At 37.0% G+C, this 17,234-nt stretch overlaps 1 protein-coding gene across 7 annotated transcripts in view; it reads left to right on the top strand.

The window, feature by feature from the left end:
* LCLAT1 (lysocardiolipin acyltransferase 1) overlaps positions 1-17,234 on the top strand; it is a 123,396-nt gene that overhangs the window by 63,447 nt on the left and 42,715 nt on the right. For all 7 annotated transcript variants that reach the window (XM_026094749.2, XM_026094750.2, XM_064509920.1 and 4 more), the window contains one exon: positions 5,896-6,012. In XM_026094749.2, the coding sequence (XP_025950534.1) occupies positions 5,896-6,012 (117 nt within the window). The remainder of the gene's footprint in view (positions 1-5,895; positions 6,013-17,234) is intronic.

Below are 17,234 nucleotides of genomic sequence, written 5' to 3' on the forward strand. Positions count from 1 at the left end.
GTACTTGAGAGTACATGCATGCTCTTTTCAGAATTCAGATTAAACAAAAAGACAATACTGAATATTCGTGTTTCGATGCACTAGTAGTAGCAAAAAAAAAGTAGCTGGCAAAATATTCTCAGTCTTCATAGAGGATTGTTCTGTTCCAGGTTTCGGTCAGGGATAGTTGTATTTAAGTTGTCATTCCAATTAAGTGTTCCAATAAGCTGATGAGGGAAATTCGTAGTTCTTTTGGGTCCAGCCCAGCAAAGCAGATCATCAGTCTGGACAGTGCTGAATTTGGAAAAAGCAAGTGAGTTGTTCTTCTGAGTGGAGTTAATACTGCATACATGTTTAATGGGAACACAGACTCAACTTTTCTGCTGGGTACAGGACTTGGAATTAAGGTTCAAAATACTCTTCTGACTCGTGCAATGCAACTCTGCTGCATTATGTTTTTGAAGGCTTTCTTCCAAGTCAAACTCTAGAGATTTTTGTTTTAATTCAAAACTAGATCACAAATTAAAAATGTAATTTAATTAAAAAAAAAAAGTGTGCTCACTTTAGCGTCTCGTTTTCAGGGTTAAAAGCAATTTAACTTCCTAAAAACTTGTAACTCAAAAATGGAGTGCATAGTGTTAGCATAATTTTTCTCCTGTGCGCTTTAAAAGAAATTCTGAAATGTGGTGCTTCTAGAAAATACTGACTTTGAGCTTCTCCCATAACTTTAATAAATGGGATTAAATAAATGGGACGAATAGGTTTTTCCCACACACATTTTGAAATAGATGGGAAGGGATGTCACCGAATGATTTTGTAAGGTGACGAGAAGCAAAAAATGGAAGAGGACATGGCTATAACTCTTTAAATTCTTGTTCTTTTGTGTAATTCGACCATTGCACTGTTGTGCTTGTCCCTGCCCCCCAAAATATATCCTCTGGCATACAGCATGTCTTAGCTGAGCGAGGCAAAGGGAGGAGAGGCAAGTCCTGGTGAGGCCAGAGGAGACAGAGTACGAGGCAGTTCTTAATGGGGAAAGACTGTCTGAACTTGCCCTCTGTTAATGGTTACACAGCTGCTGCTTAAGCATTCATAGTCAAGGCTCTGTAACTGCTAGATAGATTTTTCTCCCTTTCTAATAAATTATATTTAGACAGCTTGTATATTTGTGAATGTTTGTCATTTTCTATCACAGTGTATGCTTTAAAGTACTCTACACTGCAGAAGTCATTTTGAACTGCAAGACACCGCAGCAGTAAACATGCGGTACAGAGCTGACACCAGCGGGCTTTCAGATGATCATGTGTCTGTTTCTCTCAGTATGTCACCATCAAGTTTAAGTGCTTGAATGCATCTTTTTTTTTAAGTGCTTATTTCTTTAGGAGTATCTTTATAAAGATTCTGAAATAACTGTACATTTAATTTTGGAGTAGAACAATTTACTGCATGTAGATGAAAAAGTTACATTGTCAGATAATTGTTAAACTGAACAATAAGCCTAGGCAAGAATGTAAAAAAAATATATAGTGACTAATTCTGAAGGTTTTCTATTTGTCTGTGTTTAGTTATTTTGATATAGTTCACGTCTGATAGTTACAGGATTTCGATGTGAAAACCAACTTTGTTTATAGTTGTGCTGTATCATGTGAAGTTCTTATGGCAACAATTTGGATTGCAGTCTAGTACCAGTTCAGTGACTCTTAAAGACACACATAGCTGCATTTTAACTTGAGATTGGATTCCTTTTGTGTCGTGGGATGTTTCATCTGTTTTGAGAATAAAGCTAAAGGAAGTAGAAACAATTCTAGCTGTCTGAGTGGTGAAGGTGACAGGCACCCCTAGTTACACTCTACATGTTTACTTTTGAACTCTTAATGGACATTTCTTGCCTTTCAAATTTGCTTTACTGTTGAAACCATATCTGAGGTTTTTTCCATAAAAATAGTTTATTCTGCTTGTTCCTTCTTATTATAGGAGAAAACAGAACCAAGGAATTAAGATAAAATGCATAACATACCTAATTGGAATGATGAGCAAAAGTCAGCGTGGTAGACTTTGGCTTAATTACAGTGGAAAAAAGAAAATACTTGTTTCTAGAAAGCAATACTTAATTATCTTTTTTGGAGACAGTAAGCAAGAGGGAGCATTACCCTTAGCCAAATGACGCGAGAGGCCTTTTGGGAGTGGGGAGACCTACGCTGAGTTGACTTCCAGCCCCTGCTTCAAGAATTGCTTTATGCAATTTGCATTACAGTCAGTTGGAAGCAAAAAGCAGAACATATGTTTCCTCTTTTTAAGGAAGTGTTTTCATTATCAGGCTTACAAAGCTATCTTATGCTTTTTTTTATTCTTTCACCTAAGAATATTACAGTCTTGATTGTGCAGAATGATGAGACACCTACCTAAGTTTTGCAGCACTGGCAGTGTAGCCTAGTCTGCTGATTAAGGCATTTTAAGAGGTGTTTGTTGTGCAAATTCCCTCAGGCTGGAGAAGACATGGAAATAGGTTTCTTCTTTCCTGGATCAATTGCCTAGCCTCTAGGTTTGATGTAATATGAAACGCCACATTTTCTGAGTGTTGCTGAACGCAGTACTCAGCAGGAGACTTGCTCTGAATTTCCCCTGGAAGGCTGAGGCACAGAGGTTGTTTCACCCAGGGATCCCAAGCAGCAGTAGGTGCAGAGGTGCCTATGTAAGATAAGATGGCAGTACATTTTTTCATAGCAGAATGATGTACTGTTTTCTGCAAATGCTGAGCATAGTAGGAGGAAGAGCATTATGCTTACATTTATGTACAGTGAAAGCGTACCCTAGCCTTGCTTTCAGGATAGCATCAAAAGCCCATCAACCTCCCTGACTTCCTCCTAGAATAAATTTAGTTTAAAGCACAAAGACCTCTGGTTTGATAGCTGTTGCTAAGGAAATAGGGAGATGATTCCTCCAGGAGATGGCAATGATCATTGTATTAGCTGGGAGCATTATTCTTGTTCTCAAATCCGGTTTCACTAGAGTCACAGCAAAAGGAGGAGGGAACAAGCTCTGTTACATAAAATTTATGGTTCAAAGGCAAGGGAGGGATGCAAACAAATGAAGTACTGGGAAGGAACTGAGTAGCATTGGCCAGTGTGCCGGTGTCCAGCTGTACACACATTTTTAGCAAGGCATTGTGGTAAAGGGAAATTTGGAGGATGCTTTAAAGATGTTTCTAGTGAGTTCTTTACAAGTATGAGGAGGTACAGTAAGAGGAAGTTTGAAGACACTTATTTTTGAAGGCAATGGTGAAGTGAAGGTTCCAAACCTTTTTTGTTGCCTGAATTAAGTCTTTCTCAGAAAACAGAACTGCCCGTTTGTTCTTTGTCTCTTCTGTGGTGCAAATTGGGGTGTTTTACAAACACCAAGGGATTTGTTTTCACGTTGCCGTTCTGAAATAAGATCAGAGTGGGCAGGCATACAGAGAAGTTGTTTCTGAGTGCACACTTCATGTATGCAGTTTGAGATGCTTAAAGCTTAGCTTTTTTAGACTACTTAGCATTATGTAGACTTATATGACACTCATGTCTCAGAGCTTTGATTGACTTGATTTGCAGGCTGTAAACGTTCAACCTTGAAACCCTAATTTGGATGTGCAGAAAATGAAGAAAGTATTCCTCCACTTTTTGGGAGAAACAACAGATTAAATTAAAGACTGTGCAGTAAACTTATTTAAAAGCATGTTACTTGAACTACCACGTTACTTGAACTACCACAGAATCTGGAAGGGTGCACTTGGGTTGTGTACCTTTTGTAGGAAGACTCCTAGGAATCAGTGTCGTCTCTTAGAAAACAGAGTTTAAATAGTTGAGCTTAATAGTACAACAGAATTATGTCTCAGAGGTAGAATCCAGGTTTTCAGAGTAGCATGTAATAACTAGCAGACTCCTCTTTCCTTTTCTGCTATTCCATATCTTGCTCATGACTCACTTTTCAAGTTCTGCTGTAACAGAAATAGGGGTCCTGAAGGTAAGTTTCCTTCACTGATTAAGAGTAGGCCATCTTCTGCCTTGAATGAAGTAGTAGTCCAGCAGAAAAAAATATTCTGGTCATGTGATGAAAGACCTGCATAACACATGTGAAATGAAAGGTAAATTTAAGTTACGTAAGCATTATGTATGTAACTTAATATGCTACATATGTAACATAATACGTTAAGTATTGCCAACCGCAATTTTAGTATTTTGCAAATTCTGTAATTTTAACATCACTTTTAAAGATGTAATATTATGAAATCATTATCAATATTATTTGTAGATACATTATGGAAATTTTATGTAACATTTTTGTATTCCTTTGCTGGATCATTTGCTTGACTATTTTTCAGCAATTTTCCTTTTCTCCAAATAACATGGTTGGGAAAACTCTGCACTAAATTTTAAGGTTTACATGTATGGAAGACTGTACTATGCAGGTCACAGTTGTTTACAGTGAAAAAATACTGGGTACGCTGATACGCTGTGACATTTACTAGTAGGTAAATGGTCCTTTATGAGAGAGACCCACATTTGCTGATAAACAGAGTTCATGTAGTTTAGGGAAAAAAGCGCAAGAAAGTTGCAGTGGTGCAAAATACACGATACTGATGTTGATTTGTCCACCTGTGCTATCCATTCTTCATGGGAAAAACTTAACATGATTGTAAGGGAAAGGATTTACCACTAAATAATCAATTCCATTAAATCATGAAGCAGCAATATGTTTTCCATTAAATCATCTTTCATCCCTGTTAATTGTGGACGTTTCAATAAAGAGCTCTGTGTGAAAAGGGTTATTTGTTGCTAAAGCAATGATCTTGTTCCATAGATTTATTGCTGGGATTTCCTTTTTTAAAAGCCTGTAAGACCAGTTAATAACATATTTAATAAGTTAATTGATTTTCACGTTGCCATGGGAACATTGTATGTGTCCGTTTGTATTTTGCCCGTGATGAGGTGCAGCAGTACCAACAGTGAAGCAGTAAATGGAGCCAGCGAGGTCAGTTTGCCTGTTAACTGCAGCTACTTTGGAAACGTACTGCACATGCTAAGGAACAAATTGTTTCCTCTCCACTTGACTTCAGAAGTTTTCGTTTTAGTGTCTATGTCTTACTTGGTTAGTGGGCTCTGTTAGCAATTGGTTCTTAAAACCTTTGTTCGGTTTTCTCCGGAGAGAATTTCTTTTGCCAGAGAGTTGAAATCTGTGCTTTGCTGCCTTCAGCCACGCTGCTTTCCAGATGCCGTGCATATACGCTGCATGCAGTAGCAAGCATGTTGCTGTGCAGGACGGTTGGTTGAAAAATTAAAACTGGATGTATATGTGTAGCTGAATTTGAATAAAATGGGTCAAGTTCAGAATGAGGAAGTAAAATACTGTTTTAATATATTTGATTACCTACTTGCCCCCATTTAATTTTCTTTCCAAAATACGTTTTATTTGGTTAAACATTGACCTCAAGGTATTTCTATACATAATATCAAACACATTACTGCACATTGTGCCTTTTCAGTTAAAAAAAAAAAGAAAAAACAAGAAAACCCTACTGTGCTAGTTAACACATTTTACACTACAATGGATATTGAGGTGTACAAAGAACTATTAACAGATTTTAATTTATAGGTTTCAGATTGCATTTGATAAATAAGAAAGATTTGCTGATTATTTTCTAAGATTACATGAGAGAGTAAAAGGGCCTTTCTTGCAGTCCACGTGTTGCTCTTCCTCATACCATAACATATCTAACCAAAAGCACTCTTGTGGTCTGCTTCCATCTGAGAAGCTTTTGCACATTGGTACCATGTGAACTGCTGTTGTACTGTTCCTGTTGTATAATAATTAAATTTTATTCTTGGCCTGCGTGCACACTGTTAGAAAAATGGTGCCTTTTATTTTCTCCTTTATCTTCAGCCAATACCAAAGCCCGCAGTAATGAATTTGCTGAAAGGAATGGACTTCGAAAATACGAGTATGTCTTGCATCCGCGAACTACTGGATTCACTTTTGTGGTGGAACGTCTGAGGCAAGGTAACGCTTCTTTGCATCTGTGCATACCTTTTTTGCCTTTAAGATAACTAATCTCACCGAAGTGAAAGCTGATGTTTACAAAGCTGCTTGAAGCAATTTTAGAAATATTTTATGTATCCTGATCACAAAAAAAAGTCTTGTTTGCAGCTATACTTAAAGTGATTGTAACATTTCTTTTGAGATTTGAATTGATATATGAGATGCAAATATCGTCAGAAGGTATGTAGGGAACAAGAAATTACTTTCTTGCATATTTTTTAAATCTTATAGCTTAGCAGTCTACCTCAGGAAAACAGTGGAAAACATCCCAAGGAAGTTTAGCTTTGTCATCTGTACAAGTGCTTAACCCCAGTGGGTGGTTGACACTGAACATGCACAGATATGTGTGTATGACTGCCCTCTCTGAAGAGCTTATGATTTTAAGTATAAGGGCAGAGACAAATCACTATGGTAGACCAACAAGGGTAATGCAGAGCAGCATGCAGATGCAGCAAGTCGGCTGGCTAGTCGTGGCTGGCTTTTTTGGGTGATGGTGATGCTGAGAAGCTGTGTGAAGTGGGAGTTGTGGTGCTTGGGAGAGTGGCGGATAAGAGGACGCACATCACTTGATTTTTACCTTGAAATGGTCATCCATCTCTGTATTAATTTGGGGGTAGAGACTGATCCCCTGTTAACAGGGGAACAGTGTATAAAGATCTGATTGCCTGTTGGATTGAAATGCCTGTGGGCTGTTTTGGCAATGGGCATTTCGATGAGGTTTCTCCCAGGCTTTAGGCCATAATTGTGTAAGCATTTTAATGATACTGATGTGGCAGTGATTCAAACACAGATGAGCAAATATTTAGCCAATAAAATGCAAGATAAATGAATATATGGTTGAAGAAAATAAACATGTACAGTAGATATAAAGTGACTTATTTATAGGCTAGTTCTTCTGGGAAAAGCAATACTAAAGTTTTAACACGTTAGATACTCTGTCTGCCAAAGGGAGAAGTCTGAGATTATTAAAAAGGATAAAAGCCTGATGGTAATTTTTTTTTCCTTGCTAGAAACCTTACTTGGATTTTAGAAATAGAGTTGACTAGCATTTTTCCTAATTCCTACTGATCAGATGTACAAAAGTCCCATTAAATGCATTAATATTTTGTCCAGCTGGACAAACCTAATAAAGGATGATGTATCTAACTGACCCTATTTTATCTGACACCTCACAGTAGACATCTTGGTTTTTATGCATTTTGAATGTTTATTACTCAGTTTGCTGTAGCAGGCCACACATTTATCACATATATAATTTCAGAATCTTGTTTTGCTTAAAACTTTTCAGCACTAGATTAATCTGTGCTGTAATTATATTTCTGGCCTAGAATATACATTTTCAGTTAAATATTTTCAATTTGAAATATTATCAGCTTGAAAAAGTAGACTCTGAATTTGCTTCAGAAGCGAGCTTTGTGGTTATACAGTCAATTTCTAATTATACAAAAATACTTTTCTGTTTTATTGCTGTATGAGAGATCCTTGCAAATTAGGATATTGGGTTTTAAAAAGGAAAATACTTGAAGCTGATTTTATGCAGCACAGAGCCAGGGAAAAAACACGAGCATTCCTAGATTTTTTTTTTGTTTGTTTTTGGTTCAGTCTTTCAAATGCTTTAAGTCCTGCTTATATTTAAGGCAGGCTTGTGTGAAGTAATAATGTCCCTTTTCACATTGTCCTTTTTTAACATTGAATATCACTTTTTAACATTGAGTTCACTGGGTTTTTGGTACATTGATAGGTGTTATAAGCCCAAAATATTATGTCTGTATGCTATTATGTAGCACATTATGGGTGAGAAGGTAGCTCAACTATTTTAAAATACTAAGTTGTTATTTACTAGTTTAAGACTTAGTTTTCCATTGTTTGTAAGTTTGCCAAATACTGACCATTTGTGTTGAACTATTTTGTAATGCCTGTAATTGCTTGACTGTGAAACACTTCAGTGTATTACATATCTGCATATGCACACCTTTTAATCTGTAAAATATAAATGTCCAGGTAGATTTTTAGATACAGATAATACGGTTGATATTTTATCGGGCAGCTCAGGTTTGACTCCTTATTCATATTGCTAGGATGCCTTTTATACAATTCTATTACGGTTCTATACAATTTTATACAAATGTCTAATTTTAGTAGTAATGAAGGAAGCCAGGATTGTTAAGGATTGGGTGCTGATATTGACTCCCTGTTTCTGGACTATCATAATGCTAGAATAATAACAATGATCATAAAAATAGACTTGCTTCCTTTTACTGCTGGTAACTGCCAACACAAAGGAGTATATGTGACTTTAACTTGGAGGAGGGAGTGGTAGAGACTTTAACATCATGTTTACGTCTTTGAAAGTATTTTTGGGCATAGATGACAACCTTATTGCCCTATAGCTCTCCTGTGAATACATTTTGGCTTGTGGCTGTTTTCCCTTCCTGAGGCTGAAGTGTCTTTACTTCAGGCCTGAGTACATTATTTTGCTCCAAAAATAGGTTGATGAAGAGGGGGGGGGAAATGTCATTAGAAGTTTAACTGCCTTTCTGATGTTGAAAAAATAATTACATTTGGCAAGAACCTTGATTAATATGCATCACAAGCTGTAGCATGAAAGAATTACCTGTTATGACATAAAAATAAGTATGAGTGACCCTTCTGAATAGGAAATGAGGAATCTGGGGGAAAAATAACCTTCAGGAAACTGCTACTTGTATCTGTGCATGACAGTTTCTTCCGAGGGGAAGCGCTGTCTGCACACTGACAGTATAGTCCTGGAAGATATCAGTCCTTTGCTTTCCACAAGTGGCAAAAATTTCTGGACCATATGAATAGATTTTTGCCAGTGATGACTAATATTTGAATTCTTCTGGCCCTTTCTCTCTCTTGTATGATTAGTATTTTCATCTACTTGATCCCCTTTTCCCATAGCTGCTGCTATGGTGGTTTCTGAGTCATTGCTGGAAGTGTGGGAGCTGAGAAGAAAAATCTAGATATCCTCCACTAGTGCTACACCAAAAACAGGCTGACAATAAAAATTGTTTATGTGGTACATCTCCTTGACTTTTGAGTATCTGTTCTTTGTTTCGTGTTGTAGCTCTTCAGCAGTGAAGCCTGTTACCCCAAGCAAACTCTTTTAAACAGAGGTCCAGGTAAAAGCTGACTAGTTTTTCTTTTCATTGTACTGAGGTGCCAAGAGAGTGAAAATACAGTTTTAGCTGTAGAGGGTTACATTATGGTTTTGTCATTCATATCAACCTTAGATTCACCCAGGAGTAAACAGAGACTGTGAACATGCTTTAAATGTGTAATTAATCATACACCCAATAGAAGAAGGACTGCAGTTATTGCCATTTTTTAAGCATGAGAAAGACACAAATTTGATTCAGAATTGATTTTTGGAGAAGTGTGTTCCTTTGGTTCAATAATAATTTTAAATAGAATGATTTAATATAATTTTATTGTTTGTGCATGGTAAGAGAAAATACAGTATAGACGTAAGTACACAAAGAATGAAAGATCACATGTCAGTTGGATGGTAAAATTACTTTGCAACCTGATGTGCAGTGTAGCATATACTCTATACTACTATATCTGAAGGTGTGGAAAGTGGGTAAGAGAGCAGCAAAAATTTTGGTAAGGACCAATGGAGATTGAAAAGTATTAAATATAGCTAGACTAAATGTGGATTAACAAAATATATGCATTTTTCACCCCTGGAAAAAGTTCATCCTTCTTGGGAATGATTATTGAATTTCTAGTCAATTGTGATATTCTCTGCAACAGATAAAGCACGTTTGTCAGATTCTTCATTAACCTTTACTGATGAATGTTACTCAGAATAGCAGTAGGCTTTTTTTCCATCATGCTTTAAGGTTTGCTTCAGCAAACATTCTGGTCTTAGCGTGTCAAAATACTTGTGGATAAACTCAATTAGTTATACGTATTCTCTGTGCTGAAGCAAACTGGGTTGCTCTGATGGCTTATAGCAGCCAGAGAAGTTACACTGTGGAAGACTAAACCTTTGTTGACCAGAGTGGCCATTGCAATCCCATGTGCATTATTCAGAATACTATCACTTCTGTTAGTTGGCTATTGACAGAAAGCAGAGACAAATAAAATAGTTGATTTGCTTGTTTCTAATTCTGGTCACTTGATCAAGTAGATCATTTGACTTGCCTCAGTTGTTGTGAGTCCTGGTCTGAATTGGCACCTCTTGAAAAATAATTAGAGCTTTATGCTATGTTTCTTTGGGGATCAAAATTAGAACAACAGAGAGCATTTTTGAAAAGACAGGGTCAGGGTACGTTTTGATATGAATGAGCAATAGATAATGAACTCTAGACATCAAAACTATGATTGATCTTGATGTTTTTTAATTTATCATTATGTACCTTCCTTTATTCATCTCTTAAATTCATCCCATATCCTTTTTTAAGCTTTAAACTTTGAGTGGATGTCATGTATGGACACGTTTTTGGCAGAATTTGGGTTAAGGCAAATCATCCTACTTTCCAACATGTAGATTTTGAAAATGAGAGGAATATGCAGGACTTTAAATCTTTTATATAAGCATGCCTTTAACAGAGTTAATTAAAAATATCTCTGATTTATGTAATTCTTTTGAAGATCTAGTTTGTGAGATCCTTTTCTGAAAAGTCAGGAAGTTATTCAGAAGTTGAGTATAGGTTTTCAGGCCTGGCTGTATTTTATGAAGGATTTCTAAAATGTCAAGTGACATTGAAAGTTCACATGGCGTGGATGTTCAGTTTGAAAGAGAAGGAAAATACTAATAGTTGATTTGATCTAATATTGTCTGGATTCATTGAATTACACATATTATCTTGACATAATATCTGTAATTGTAGTAAAATAGTCTGTCAAGAGAAAATAGTTGTTTACGAATGTTTCTTAGAATTGTTTCGTGGCTTTTAAATACTTTTCCAGAACTAAATAAGCAGAAGTGTTAAGATATGGTTAAGATTTTAAAGCATCATTAGAACATTATTCATACTTTTGCAGACAATCTTTTCTGTCATCATTAAATTTTAACGAATCTCTTGTTGATTCTCTCTCTCTCTCTCTCTCTCTCCCTCCCTCCCTCCCTCCCTCCCTCCCTCTCATCAATAGTCTTTGATACCTGTATATACTGGGCTATACATTACTATCATGAGGTTTCTATTTTACTGGATTTACAGTATGATGAGGAATCAGAATTATTAGGATTAGTAGTGCAGTATTTCAGCTTCAAATTTAATTCCGTTTCATGATGAAGCAACACAACATATTGCAAATAACAGTGCCAACTACAGCATCCTAAAATCAAAAAAGATAAAATTTAACATGCCTCTTTTCACTCCACATCATCATTGACAGAAAGAAGTGGTGAATCTTATCTTTTTTTCTATGATTTATTTAAAACTGGTACTTTTTTCCAGAAATAAATGTTTATGTACACACAACCAGAAGTCAGCCACTGTTTATACCTGAGTATGGTACTGCATTTCAGTACCTGCACGCAGGTATTCCAGTCTGTTTCGTCGCTAGGTCAAGAAAATTGTATTTAGATGTTCAATCCAAAGTATATCTCTCTGTGCAAATACTGGAATCCTGTAACACTTACTGACTTTTTCTATAGATTCTGTATGCTTTTCTGGGACCTGTTGTGTTCATGTATGCATATTTATGTACTTAACTGTTAATGCCATTCATTAGAGTATAGTGCCCTGTGCTTATATAACACTTTTATATCTAAGACAATTCATAGGAAAGATTATCAGCAGTTCCTGAGAGCTGATGCACATGCTTCTGTTCACCTTCGTCAGGATGTGAAGGAATTGAAGTTACACAGCAGGTCCTTGTAAGTAGAGTCTGGCTGTCCCGGCTACGCACAAAGTGTACTGTAAGCTCCCATGCCCTAAAGTCCTAAATAGCTTAAGCTGTAGTTATAGCTTAAACTATAGCTTAAGCCCTAAATAGCCTGTCTTTAAGAGGTGGTTCTGTCTTAAGCCATGCAATTGTCACGTGAGCAAAGACGCTCAGATGTGATGTATTTGTGTAAATGGTGTTTGAAGTCGAGACTCTTAGTTTAGTAATTCATTACCATTACCTTCTGTCCTGAGGTAGCCAGAGCAGCCTGCAGAGCCACCTGGCCTACAGTGACTTCCACAGCTTTTTTCTTTCTCTGGCTTTGAAAGAGAGACAGACATGAGGGCTGCTTTTATGGGTGGATGAAATCTTAATGGGGAACGCTACCATTTTACTGCCAAAGGCTAGTTTTCTCGTTTAGATGATGTTTCTACTCTGTATCGTTATGTCTAGAGCACTTACAGCTTACAGGATGGATGTCATTCATTCCTTCAAATGTAGCTCAAAGTAATACTAATTTCAAGGTGCATTGTATTTGTTTTTGAAGGGAAAATTCATGTAGTTATAAATTCAGGTGTATAATAGATTTCTTGATTATACATGTGTGCATATGGATGAATGGAGGTACATATTAAATACACTGCTTTCCACTTATGTGCACAAAGTTTGTTCCTTCTTCAAGTAAATATTGATGGAGGCATATACATTGTGGTAAGAGAAATATCTGTTGAATTATATTCTGAGGATTTAAGGACTCAAACTGAACCAAATAAGCAGGAGTTGATCAGTTTTCAGGTTTGTGCCCACTTGCTTTCTGTGTAACTGAGGTGCAGGAAGTAAAAAGGCCCCACATCAAACCACGGTAAGGGTTAGATCTGTTGTTTTAATGAAAGCTAGCTTCACTTTTTATGACTGAATGCATTTCTGGCTCCTAGAATAATGTCCTGGACAGATGCCAAAACTTCCACTGGTTTCCGTAAGCCCCAAATTTGCACACTGACCTGCACTAATCTATTAGTAGTCTCAGAATAGTTCTAAACTGCTTTTTGTATTTTTCTCGGTTGATGTGTAAACTGAAACTAGTTTTGAAAATAGGAAAGTATAAGTGGCCGCATGAACATTAACAGTCAACTAATTTCACCCGTATGTCCATTGTATTTACAGAGATTAAGCAGCAACTCTCAACCACCATTCCTCAAAGCAAGGAAATTCTTTCTCCCCCAGTTGTTTTGTTCTGTGTATGTGTGCCTCCAAGAGTCATCTGACTCAGAAGACTGATACTTAGAAATTACAGAACTATTGTGAAAGAGCTTTGAACAATTTTTAGCAGAAAATGCAGCATTAGAACTTCACTGTTTGCTATTATAATTGAACTGATACTTTTATGAGAATTGGATCTTGTGCAGTAAATAGCATTGCCTTTGATATAGAAATATCTGCATATAAATTGAAGCTTGCATGCCTGTTATGTCTTCTGTGTTTTGGTAGAAAACTCATAACAAATTAGTTCATAAAAATTGAAGACCTTGTTCAAAAACACATTTTTATCACTAAGCATATCCATGGAATTCAGTAATGCAGAAAATACGGTGCAGGCTGTTGGGCTTTATTACAAAGATTGACAGTTTTCTCTGTTACCTGGAACATGGGAAAGGGCAGCTTGACTTTTTCCAGAATTCAGTTAATTGTTGATGATGACCATCTCTTGCAGACATCAGCCTGTGTTCAATTTGACTTGCTTCTCAGAATGGCTGCTGGTTTCCTACTGGATATTTTATTTCCTTTGATAAAAATTGAAGCTTCTTTTACCATTTCTTCTTTCTTATATTATTAGAGTAGTATCTCTCTCTGTCAGCCTCATCTCTGCGGCAAGCAGTCTGTCATTTTGGTCATCCTGGGAAAGGTTTGTTATTCTCCAAGGCATTGTCTTCTCTCTGCTGCCATCCGTTCCCTCGTTCCTCCTCCCTCACTCTTGAGACTGGAGTGCAGCATTCATATGAGTATCCTCCGTTGATTCACATTGGACTTACTGCCTGTTGTATTTTCAATTTGACATATCTTTGCTTTTGTCACCCGCACCTCCATGGTGCTCATCGGAAACACTTCAGGTTTAAAGTTCTTGAGCCTATCAAGATCCACCTACTGAAGTGTAAGCTTCTTACACTGTCTTATGTATGAGTCACGGCTTGTGACAAGCAGATATAGTATGTGGTGGATCATTTTCCATTTACCTCCTCACAGATTATTAATAGTCACTGTGGTAACCATATTAAAAGGTTATCATTTGCCAGCAGTTACCCCATAGTGGTATGAGAGATTTCAACTGTTTTCCCTTAGCTCAGAATACACTATCTGTGGTAACTGTGGTAATGTTTGGCGAATGTGGGCTTTTTAATTGCTTCAGCTGGAGGTGTGGAACAATGTTACCTCATCAGACCACATTCATCTAAGTGAAGCACTTGATTGGCCACAGATGAATTCAGGAAAAACGATTGTTCAATAAAAACTCGAATGAATCTCTTCAGAATTGAAAAGATGTTCCTGCCTTTTTCGGTAATGTTATCTTCTCTTCAGAAGGGTTTAAAAAAAGAAAAGGAAAAAAAAAAGAAAAAAAAGTTACTCTGGTTGTCTGTGCTGTTTGGCGTGCTGAGGGCTGAGTGTAATGAGGTATTTCTGCCTGTCTAGGCTTGGTCAGCATCTCTCTGGACAATCATTTCACAAGTCTGGCCATCAGATCAGACCATTTATTTTGGTCATTTTTTTCCTCCTGTAGTTTCCCTCACAGCTGTATAGTGAGCTTAGCACAGTGTCTTGGAATACTTTTGGTGGTCCATTGAACCTTCACAAAAGCAAACAGTCTCATTTGTGTGCTTTTTCAGAACATTCTCATGAATAGAGTCAGACTTATCAAAGGGATTCTGTTTTTTGTTTTTACATCAGAGCACTAAGCTTTTTGTTTGCTTTTAAAGACTTAGGGCTGCAGAACAGATAATAGGTGAACCTCAGGTGGAGTTCAGTGTTATTAATTACCGCTCTTGTCAACTGATGATCCATGTTTTGCAGAGGATGCTGGTTGGATTAGTGGCATGTTTAATTATTGCTGAAGTTGAAATTAATTATTTTAAACACAGGAATAGTAGCATATTGATATCTACTTATTTCACATGGCATTACCAGATGCTGTAGACAGCATACTTATTTCTGAGCTCTGTTCATTAGTAGCGTAGATATTTGCTTCAAGCAGTCTTGTGTAGAGAGAAGCCTAAACATGCTTTTCCAGGACAAAATACTGCTTTAAATTTAGTTAGGAGATAATTTTTCCTGAGGTATTTTATTAGAAAAATAGCAGCATCTAGAGGCTGAATAGGCTAATCCCAAATCAGAGTTCTGTTATGGAAGAAATTCTCAATCATATTTGATGGATTCCCCACTCTCCTACTTTTTGCAGATGCTAGCTGTTTTCATTTCCAGCTGCATTAAAGTTGCTGCAAAAGTATTTTATGTATTTCTGATACCACTTTTCTATATGAGTAATTGCTGGCAGGGGGAGAAGGTCCATGGAGTATTATTTCAGTTACTGAAAGTGTTGGAACTCTCAAACCGTGGATATCAGCCCCCAAATCTGTAAGATGGTAATAAAACTTTGTCTCCTCTACTTGCAAAATTTGCTGTTTATACATCATTAAGTCTTAAGCAGATTGTTTCTTTCATTCTTTACTGCTGTTGCTGCTTCAGCCCTTCTTCCCTTTCCCTCCTCCCCTTCCCCTTTGTTTCCAGGGCATACAAAAATTACCCGAGCATCATTCTTTTGCAAGCTGACTCAGATCCTGGAGTTTGGCAATCATTTGCAAGCTCTACTCCAGAGATGTTTGAGAGCAATGCCACATTCATAAGTCCTGGATGTTGCTATGGTACTGATACTGAAAACCGAAAAACATAGAGGGCAGAGGAGCTTGGGAAAAATTATGGTGGAATATAAACACTTTTTAAAATAGATTTTTATCAAAACACAAACTTCAGAATAAATTCAACTCTTCACCTCATTCATCACCTTATATGTAATCTGAAATATCGCTGTTTTTGAGACTTATTTTGTCAACCTTTTCCTGAACTGTAGGATTCTGGAGGGCAGGAAATAAGGTCTTTGCTCTCAATGTTCTCACCAAACACTGGTAGATAGGGGAATGGTTTATAAGCACATGTGCCATGCCGGTTACCTGAAGTGCTGTACAGTGTGAATTAACTATTATAATGAAGTATATCACAGATTACAGATATAAGATTTGAATATATTTTCACGTAATTTCACTTTTCTGTGGAATAGCTACCAGTTAAGAATTGGAGAACTATTTGTTACACATTCTCTATTGCAGTATCTCTTCACCAGTCCAATTTCATACTGTTAAAAGCTAATGCTTATATTTTAATAAGCATTTGTGAAATGTATATCATCTATATTTAGACATCTGAAAAACTGTTGTGTTATTTGTGTTGCTGATCATTGTTGACCTTGCAGTGTAACAATCAAAGTGAGTGCTTTTAGTGATTATAAAGCAGTTCCAGAAGCAGGGACCTGAGGAGCCTTCTGCTTGGCTTATTCTAGTAAGTGGTCCTTCACTGTGCTGTTCAGAAGAGGAGCCAGCCCATCCTGGTGGTTTCTGGCATCGCACAGACAATAAGGACATCTATTAGGAGAAAAGCATAACATGCAAAACAAATAAAAAGAAGAGAGACATTTTCAAAGACGCTTAAGAGACTTTGGAATTTGTGAGCAATGGCACGTTTGTGTTGCCTGGAAGTTGCTATGGGTACTGACGTTGAAAAGCCAAACACACACACAGGGCAGACCTTAGGGACATAAGTCCCATTTAAGATCCTATAAGAATTAATGCTCTTTAAGTCTGCTCGGATGCTTTTGAAAAATCTTCCCTCAAAAGGATTCTTTGCCTAAGTGTTCTCCAGGTTCTTCCTGTCAGCAGCGCCACGTGATTTAACCAGGCCTATTTCTGTCTTCACTTATCCGAAAAAGCATTCCTTCCAAAAGACCTGAAAGCTCCCTGGCTTCCTGAATCAACTCATTGCTTTACTCTTCTTTTAGCATGGATCAGAGCATTAAATGAAACATGCTCAGCAACTATGTGGATCTTCTTTTCTTCCCATTCTTCACATATTACCTGTTAGGACTGTGTCATTTTGAGGCCTGGATTTTATTCTTGTATGTCTAAAACAACTGTTCCACTGGTATTGCTGAAGCGGGTAGAAATTAGGCTGAATGTGTCTCAGATAGCACGCTCCACATGTCCACAGCACTGCAAATATTTAAT

This window comes from Dromaius novaehollandiae, chromosome 3 (genome assembly GCF_036370855.1).
Source record: "Dromaius novaehollandiae isolate bDroNov1 chromosome 3, bDroNov1.hap1, whole genome shotgun sequence".
Taxonomy (NCBI): Eukaryota; Metazoa; Chordata; class Aves; order Casuariiformes; family Dromaiidae; genus Dromaius; species Dromaius novaehollandiae.